The sequence below is a fragment of the Notamacropus eugenii genome, chromosome 5 (assembly GCF_028372415.1).
Source record: "Notamacropus eugenii isolate mMacEug1 chromosome 5, mMacEug1.pri_v2, whole genome shotgun sequence".
Lineage (NCBI taxonomy): Eukaryota > Metazoa > Chordata > Mammalia > Diprotodontia > Macropodidae > Notamacropus > Notamacropus eugenii.
The window spans coordinates 86,224,678-86,234,500 of NC_092876.1; the positions used below are offsets into that span (position 1 = coordinate 86,224,678).

A 9,823-nucleotide genomic window follows, 5' to 3' on the forward strand; every position below is an offset into this window, starting at 1 on the left:
GGAAAATTGGGGAGGTATGGAAAAAAGGGGAGCCTAGAAAGGGGGGATGGAGCCAGGTTAGAAAGGACTTTAAATGCCAAGTAGCAGAGTTTGTATTTTATATAACCGAGGAGCAAGAGGGAGCCACTGAAATTTTCTGAGCAAAGCAGTGACATGATCATTCTATATCTTAGGAATGCCAGTTTACCTGCTATGTGGAGAACTGATCAGAGAGGAGAGATTCTAGTAGCAGGGAGACAGGTTAGAATGCTAATGTAATATTTTGACAAGAGTTAATGAAGACTATTCATAGTTTGGTCTTTTTATTTTTATTTTATCTTTCTTTTAGCTTTTGGAAGTCCCAGATAATGTGATTGGAGAAAGTCAATGAAATTTCCTTTCTGGAAAGAATTGATAGTTCCTGTTTGCTTTAATTTTCTTTAAAAAAATAAACAAGAAACATTACCTAAACAACCTATACAAACCATACAAATATTTATAGGATAGAGATATTTGGAAGTATCTTCTCATCCAAAATTTACTACCATGTGATCAATCTGAGATCTTTATTGACATTTTCTCCCTTTCTCCTCTCAACAGCACCCTGTGGTGGTCACTTGACATCTCCTAGTGGCACCATCCTCTCCCCTGGTTGGCCTGGCTTCTACAAGGATGCATTGAATTGTGTGTGGGTGATTGAAGCTCAGCCAGGATACCCCATCAAAATCACTTTTGACAGGTGCTTATACAACTTGACATGGAGGATATTAGGGTGGGAATCACAAGAGAGAACTTATGGAAGAAGGAGAAAGGAAAATGAGGTTTTTTTGTGACAATAGGGAGGAATATCTTTCTGCCTGTGATCCTAATTCTGAAAAGGAAAATTTTGAGTCCCAAGTACATATTTAATTTTGATCCCAAGCCTTGCAGTGGCCACAGATCTGGGGAATTGAATGCAACAGAGCAACTTACACTAAAGAAAATCTAAACTATAGGCAAATACCTAGCCTTCCTAAATCTATTTCTCTTTCCAGAAACCTGAATTCGCAAAGAAATCACTCTCAGAGTTGTACTGCACTTCAGACGCTTATTCCCATCAATTTCTGAATAAGAATCCTCTTTGTAACTTAGGATTTTTGTCATATTGAAAGAATGAGAAGTTCATTGTTTATGTAAGATTTTTTTCCTTCCCTGGCAGATTTAAAACAGAGGTCAACTATGATACATTGGAAGTCCGAGATGGACGTACATACTCATCACCCTTAATAGGAGTCTACCATGGGACCCAAGTTCCCCAGTTCCTCATCAGCACTAGCAACTACCTCTACCTCCTCTTTTCTACAGACAAGAGTCATTCGGACATTGGCTTCCAGATCCGATATGAGAGTGAGTGCTGGGAAGGGTGGGGGAAGAGGGTGACCTAAAGATCCCGTCCTTGCTGGTGAAGGAAAGGACTGCTTAAGCTAGTGAGACACTGAGTTCTATTGTACCATGATTCTGTTATGATTCTCCATGTGTATTACTACTCATAGAGTCTTATAGATAGAGGTCACTTTACAGATTGACTATGTTAGACCCATCTACTTTATGGGTCAGCCCAAAGAGGGGAGTGATCCACCTTAGGATTCAGCTTAGAAACCAAGATTAGCATCAAAATATCTTGAGTACTACCAATACATTACCCTCTCACCATATTATTTTGTATCCTACATTTAAAGGCACACCTCAAACAGTTACTGTATACCCAGTACTGCAGATATGTCAGAAGGTCTCTGTTTGTCCCTTTTTATTGGGAGGAATAATTGCTTGGTCTTACTGTGCCCACATGCAGATTTGGTAGGAAGTAATTCTCCTCTCTGAGGAGAGATGGAGGAAAAAGAAATTGCTCTTTGAAGAGTTTAGAAAATAACGATGTGTTGTGGCTTGGTGTCTGAGAGGATTGCAGTGAGTTGAGAGCTCAGGAGGAGATAACAGTCCACGTGAGACTATTCATAGCATTAGCTCATTTCTTTGAGATATTTCTATTTTTTTAGGGACTAAATGGAATAGCTGGGGTGTAAGGTACAGAATAATTATATCAGCACTTTTCTGGGACTTTTCTCAGGCAATTAGCCTGAGCATTTAGGGGAGCTATATAATGTGATTTGAGCTGGTATATGAAAATGACCAGGCTGACAAGCATAGAGAATGTGGGGAGAGGTGGTAGATGCATAGCCTGGCTAAATTCAGAGGGCATTGCAATGCACCAGTAGAGTCTTGGTTACTATCTTCCTGTGTGACAATTTCGCTTTCCTGATCACCTTCCTTTTAGGAATAGTTCAAGGAGAGTTTTGGCATCGGTAGGTCTTGGGTTCTTGCTTTTGATCAGACTGTCTGGGAAACAATAGGGCCAACAAAGAAATTTTCTTTGTCAGTGTATCTCCAAAAACATTCCTACCCCAAGGATATATTACTGTTGGATCATGGGTACCTTGGCAGATAGAAACCCTCAAAAGGACAGTTTTTATTCCCTTTCTCTATCCTATCACTTTTCACCACTTCTCTCCCCATCCCCACTCCCTACTTCCACAAATGAGGCTAAGAAGTTAAACTAAGGGTAGGCCATGATGAGATTATTCCAGCCTTTTGTAATATACTATTTCCAGCTGTGAGTTTTTTGCTACATCTGTGAGCTCTTTCTTCTGACTGTGGCTTTTTTGTTATAGCTGTAACAATACAGTCAGACCACTGTTTAGACCCTGGGATCCCTGTGAATGGTCATCGTCATGGAAATGACTTCTATGTTGGTGCTTTGGTGACCTTTAGTTGTGACTCTGGCTATACTCTAAGTGACAGCGAGGCACTGGAGTGTGAGCCCAACTTTCAGTGGAGCCGAGCTCTCCCTAGCTGTGAAGGTAAGTTGGGAAGTTGGGTTAGATCTCGTCTTTAACTGTTTGTGTGTTGGGTAGGGGCAGAGAAGTGTGGGGAGGACCAGGTAGAGTACCAGGTTCCTATTGGTATGGTCAGTTTGTAGTTTCTGAGAACATCTAAGTCATCCTTTCATCCTCTCATGGTCCTCTTTCTCCTGTTCCTGCAGCTCTTTGTGGTGGCTTCATCCAAGGCTCCAGTGGTACTATCCTCTCACCAGGTTTTCCTGATTTCTATCCTAACAACCTGAACTGTACTTGGGTGATAGAAACATCACATGGCAAAGGTGAGCCTCAACATGTTCTGGAGATTTCTTAGTAAAATACCTCGCCAAAGAGTGACCTATGTGATTTCATACTAAACATAGACATTTCTTTAGAGGTGTCTCTGCTACAAGAGTCACATCCCTTCTTCCAGCCTTCATAATCTCTTCTGGGTATTATTGTGTAGAATTACTGGGGAGTAGCAGGTGCCTGGTATGGTGAGCAAGTGGACAGCATCAGATCTGGGCTAAAATAGAGTGTTCCAGAGCTCTTCTTGCATATGTGGTACTGGACGAGGCTTGGGGTTGTTGCTAGCTTCATTTAAGCCAACTTATCCCCAGTGGGTGTCCAGAAACTCCTACTATTGTGCTGGTTCATTCAATGTCAGTTGCTGACAGTAAATCTGGAATGAGGTGGCATAATCTATCACAGGTACCTTATCTTCCAAGAGCTTCCCAGTCTTGTTTGATGGACTAGTCCTCAAGCAGTTTTCAAGTCTACCAAAATTCCTTCGCATAATCCTTTGCTTCCCTTCCAAAGTATTATATCCTTAACTATATAGGTGTTCCAAATATCCTTTAAGATTTAACAGCTTAAAACTATACTCAGACTTGTAGGATAGCCCTGAAGGCACATCATGTGGATTATTCCCTAAGGAGTAGTTAGAGTGGATATAATACAGGACTTAGAGTGAGGGAGAAATGGTTTCAAATCCTACTTGAGACATTTACTCCCTATGTGACCTTGAGTAAGACTCTTAACCATTTCCAAGTTTCAGCTACCTCACTTGTAAAACTGAGATAATTATAGTTCTACTTCATTGGATTGGTGTGGGCATAAAATGAGGTAATGTATACTGTGCTTTGAAAACTTTAAAAAAACCTTACAAAACATTATCATTCTTATTGATTAGCCATGCCCTGGAATTAAGACCCATTAATAACTTCACCTGTCCAAAGAAAGTTACTCCTTGGCTTCACTAGTTAATATGTCTAGGGAACTATTGGGACCATGAGGGGAAAGTTATCCCTTTTCCCTGACTCTTTGTCTGATACAGAGAGAGATTTTGCTGCTTCTTTTCATTGTGTAAACTGAAATCTGTGCTACTCAGAGGCCATACAATTAATGAAAAGCCTCAAGTAGGCTCTGACTCCCGGAGCAGCAATTTGACCTTCACCGAAGAGCAAAGATGATATGCCCTTTGGGGAATTATCTATACAATTTGCAGAAATATTTTTAAAGCAATTTTTAGCCTTGCTAAAAGAGCACATCCTTTGGAATTTGATTGCATATGAAACACTCTTTTCTCAGCAAATTCCTCATTCATGCCCCAAGTTCACAAGTGTTGAACTTGGAGTTAGGAAGACTGAGTTCAAGTCCTGTGTCACACTAAATAGCTATGTGATCCTGGACAAGACACTTAACCTCTTTCAGTCTCATTTTTCTCATTTGTAAAATGGGGATGATAATAGCTCCTACCTCACAATGTTTTTGTTATGATCAAATGACATATTTGGAAGGAATTTTGCAAACTTGGAAGGGTTATGCTATGTTACATTACATTATAAACTACAGATTTTTGAACCAACATTTCTTCACCACTTTGCTTTAACAGAAACTTTATTCACCTGATGATGATATCATATCCATTCCAACCATCTTCATTGTTGCCTGTTTCTTCTTCCCCTAATAAAGCTAAAAGAAGTTATTGTCAAGCTCTTTACCAACCCTGGGACTTCCAGACCATCATGCTACCTCCATTCGTCAATAATTTTTTCACTTTTCAAGTTTGTCCTTTTATACATCCATATTCTCATTCTTGTTATCTGCCAACCTCCAAGGCACTTTAGTAAATTTCTTATTGACTTTGATATTTGGCTCATCCTTGGGGAATTTGGTTTTCATGTTAGATACCCTTCAAATAGCCTGACTACCTAATTCCTCAATCTCACTCTGCTTCACATACTGCCATGGCATATCTTGGCTCTTACGTTTTTACAGATTTATACTACTTCCAGAGACCTGAAGTTTGAACTTTGACTCTTTGAGCACAGACTTTTATCTTTCCACATGTCCACTTTTATAACCTACTCTCAAATTAAGCTACTTTTCACCCTTATTGTGACATCTGGTCTTTGAGTTCATCTTTAATCCAGACTTCTATGCTCTACTGATTTCACTTCCTTTCATGCTCAGTTTTGAGCCTGTGTTTTTTCACTAATCCCTCTTCTCCCAATTTGGAATATTTTAAATCCTTATTTATTCATAACCCCTACTATCTGATTCTATACTTTGACTCCAAAGTGATTATGTGTTTCTGGAGAAAGCCATGAAATGTAATTGATTTTGTTTACCACAAATTTATGGCATATAATTTCAGCTAGACTCTTTTTGCTCAATAACAATTGTTTTCTTCTTTTGTTATTAATTTATGACCTAATTTCCCACCAGGTTCCCACCAGTTGCAACCTGCTATGTCCCCAACTACATCCGTATCTCCCACATTTATAGTCAGTGACACAGTCATCTCTATCACCTAAAATTTTAATGCCATCTGATCTGAGTTCTCTAGTCCCCTCCTCCACTCCTCAGAGCTTCTTATTCCCTTCTTGGAATAACTTTTGGGCTTATAACACCTTGCATCTGCTGCAGGCCCACCCCAGAAACTTTCTCAGTGCCTGGGACCCCCTCACCTTGGAACCTTTGTTCATTCCAATCCAGTTCTCTTATTTGAGATTTTTTCCTGGGGCCTTTGGAGAGGGACATACATAGGTCAGCTAACTTTCATACTCATCCTAGGTACACTCCTGACTTTTCTAAATTTGGTATGGTGCCAGTCAACTTGCTTTTTTAGCATTCTCTTTTGTGTGGTGTCTTTCCCCGTTGAAATGCCCGTTGAGGGCAAGGACTCTCCTTTGTAACTTTCATTTGTGTACCTAGTGCTTAGCACAGTATCTGGCACCTAGGAAACACCTCTTGCCTTGCCTTGCTTTCTTTTTCCTTTGGTCACAGAAGAAGATATGTTTTTTCTCCACATTAAAGCTAATATTTTCACCTGGGGCTTTGGTCTCATTTCCTTCTGTTTCTTCTATAATGTTATTATAGCAGTTATTACTTGTCTCTTAATCACATTACTCTCATTTGACTCCTTTGTATGCCCTTAAAAACATGCTTAGGTCTCCACAATCTTTCCTTTGAATCTTCTCTGCCGTCCATCTAACATCTTATCTTTTTCCTCCACTTCCCTGCTACATTTTGAAAATGGCTACAACTAATAGCCCCACTTCTCTCCTTGTCTTCTACTCAGGCTTCTTTCTCTACCATGCTACTGAAATTGTTTTTCTACCAGTGATCTCCTAGTCCCCAAACTCCCCACCTTTTTTTCGTTTCTCTCTCTTTTTTTTTAATCCTTCTGCAATGGTTAATTCTCTTTCCTCTCTTAACTCCACAGATTCTCATAGTTATTCTACTACGTTTCATTTAGTGTTAAGCTCCATTAAACCTTTAAGAGTCTGAATTACCTTAGCTGAAACATCTGCCACAGCAAGATCAAGCAAAGTGTTCACCCATCAGAAGTCAAAAGGTGGCGTCCAAGCTTTCCTTGGGGTGGAGATGGTTAAAGAATGGGGCAATGGCTAGGTAACTGTGGGAAGTGTCAGCGATACTTGTTTAAAACCCTTCCCAATTTGACATGATCTTATCATTCTGTACTAGGAATATGAAACTGTCATTTCCTTGCCTATACTAGGTTCTAGCCACACTGCTTGGTGTTCTTGTATCTTACATTCCATATCCCTCTTCAGATCTTTGCATAGATTAAGGCCCATGCCCCTTTCCCTCTGCTTCTTGAAATCTTTAGATCCTTTCAAGGATCACCTCAAGTTTGGACTCAGAAGTGAGGGATTTCCTGATCTCTTCCATTGTTAGTGCCCTTTTCATCAACGCTAAATTGTTCTGTATTTCTGTTTTCTATTTATGATGGGGTGCAGGTTGTCAAGTAGATGTTGAGCCAGTCAGATGATTGAAGACTGTGTGTGTGTGTGTGTGTGTGTGTGTGTGTGTGTGTGTGTGTGTGCGTGGGTATATTGCAGTTTGACTTAAAGACCTGGGTTTTGACTAAAAGATATACATACATAAAAGATATACACACATACATATATATATATATATATATATATATATATATGTGTGTGTGTGTGTGTGTGTGCATATATATACATGCACACACACACACACATATATGTATTGTAGTTTGACTAAAAGACCTGGGTTTTGACTAAAAGATTCCATATATACAAGGAATTGACCAGCTCCTTTGCTGTGTTTTGATCAGGATTCCTGACCCCATATCACTCCCCATACCTTCCAGACTGTGCATAGGAGGGATTTAACATAGCAGAAATTCTTATTTATGCTTTCATCAGAGATTGCTTCTTGACATTTGGGAGTAATTAACCCATCAGACTACATGGAAAGAGCAGCACCTCATTCCAATATTTCTATGCTTTGAATGAATTAACTTCATTATTTCAGAAAGGTTTGATGGGAAATGACTGGTTTATCTGTGGTCATTTATACGAAGGGTAGGGCAGAGAAAAATGTGCACCACTGTTAAATGGATATTGAAATAAATAGTTTAGGAAACAAAGAGTTCTCAGCTGCCATGGGTGGTTGATTATCCTAAAGATAGTCTTATTCAACTAAGAAGGCCTAAAACCCTTGGATTTTGAGATGAGTGTTCATTTGTATCTCTACCTGTGTAGAGGAATATGTCCTTGCTGAATATACTGTGAGTGTTCATGGTAGGGATATAGGGAACTGAAACTACAGTGGGAGGGCAGTAGACATAACAGGTAATTTTTCAGTGGATTCTGCAGCAGTGTGTAATAGAGATATATGTGTATACATGAAAAGTATTTGCAAATTAGAATAATCTTCACAGTCTTTGGTGCATATGGATCCCTCTTCCCTTAAAGTGAAGCTGAGATACACACCTCGTTTGGGGCTGACCCAGTCACTGATTTTTGCCTCTCCATGCTGACTTCCCTCAAACGCGTCCCCTTGGTTTCTTCTTTCAGGTGTTTACTTCACTTTTCATACTTTTCACTTGGAGAGTGGTCATGACTATCTACTCATCACTGAGAATGGCAGCTTTACACAGCCACTGAAGCAGCTGACGGGTTCCCGGCTCCCTGCCCCCATAAGTGCTGGACTCTATGGCAACTTCACAGCCCAGATCCGCTTTGTTTCTGACTTCTCCATGTCATATGAAGGATTCAACATCACGTTCTCAGGTAAAGGGCTTACAGATTCCTGGAATCAGATGTAACCCTTTAATGACTTTTTTCTGCTTTCATAGTTTTCTTCCTAAACAGGTTCCATATTACTTTAAAAATCTAAAGAGAAAGCTTTTTATTAGTATGTGATTGAAGCCTTTAGGTTTGACACAAAGAACTTCCCAGCAGAGATTTACCAAGCAGGAATGTGCTTGTAGACTCTCATTTGGAGCAATTTAAGGGTTATCTGTATTCTTTTACTCAGCATTAGCCATTGCGCTTCACTTGAAGATTTTTCTATGCCCTAGAAAACAGGAATTCCATATTCTCCCCTAGTCATCTCATCTTCCATTTCACAACCTCTGATAACAATAAATATAAGAAAATGAATCTATTGGGTTTTTTAAAAGTCGTTTTCTTTTAGCTTCCTCATCCTTGCTTGAGTAGGGGTAATAAATATATATCTCTGTAATTACATTTCTCCAGTCTTGCATAGCAGGAGTGTTGGACTAGAGCTTTAGAAATTATATTCCTTAACTTTGTTGAATCTCTGCTTCCCTACTATCAGGCAGGGAAGTTTTCCTGTTGGCTGTGAGATGTCCTAGATTTGTCCTTGAATTGCCAGGTAAAGTGTGAGAGAGACATGACTGTTATACTCTTCCCTGTATATTGGAGGAATTTCTGTTTGAGGGACTGAGACCTGATCCCAGTGGTCTTCTTAACTATGAACCAACTGCCTTATGGGAGGCATGCTCTCACCTTGATTTGGAGCCTATACTGATTACTCACTTGCCACTGATATTATAGATGATTTGGGGACCTTTTGCATTTGAGGTTCATATGCAGTTTGAGTCTTTTATTTAATGAGGCTATTTCTTCATACTTTCAACCCCTTGTTCCAGTGAATTATTCTAACTCAGAATCAAGAGATATTTTCTAAGATTGAGAGATGCTATTAGTGAAATTGCAAGCCTTAGGCATAAACAGAGGGGACCAACCACTTGCTAGGATGTAAAAGAAACTAGGAAGCCATACATCCCTCAACAATCAATAATTTCCAAATAGGCCTATTACTATTCCTGAGATTTCTCCATTAGAACTTCATTCTTTAGGGTTAAATGTTGTCATCTCCACTTTCTTCTTTTGAAATACAACCAACCCCCATTCCCCATCCCCATCCAGTCAGAATCAAGAAGCTAATTGAATCTGTGAGCATAGAAAGAACAACTTGAGGACATGGTTCCTACCATGAAAGGGGAAGATGGACCAGGTTGGGAGTGTGAGGATGAATTTGTTGAACATATACTTCAATAATCTCATAATGCAAGAAACTGGTGGGAGATAATCTCAGGTAACAGATAACCCCAAAACACATTCTTACCTTTTTCCTTTATTTAA

At 39.6% G+C, this 9,823-nt stretch overlaps 1 protein-coding gene across 2 annotated transcripts in view; it reads left to right on the top strand.

Annotated features, from left to right (window-relative positions):
• CSMD2 (CUB and Sushi multiple domains 2) overlaps positions 1-9,823 on the top strand; it is a 1,007,626-nt gene that overhangs the window by 712,845 nt on the left and 284,958 nt on the right. For both annotated transcript variants that reach the window (XM_072610105.1, XM_072610106.1), the window contains 5 exons: positions 580-718; positions 1,178-1,365; positions 2,685-2,873; positions 3,056-3,172; positions 8,228-8,443. In XM_072610105.1, the coding sequence (XP_072466206.1) occupies positions 580-718; positions 1,178-1,365; positions 2,685-2,873; positions 3,056-3,172; positions 8,228-8,443 (849 nt within the window). The remainder of the gene's footprint in view (positions 1-579; positions 719-1,177; positions 1,366-2,684; positions 2,874-3,055; positions 3,173-8,227; positions 8,444-9,823) is intronic.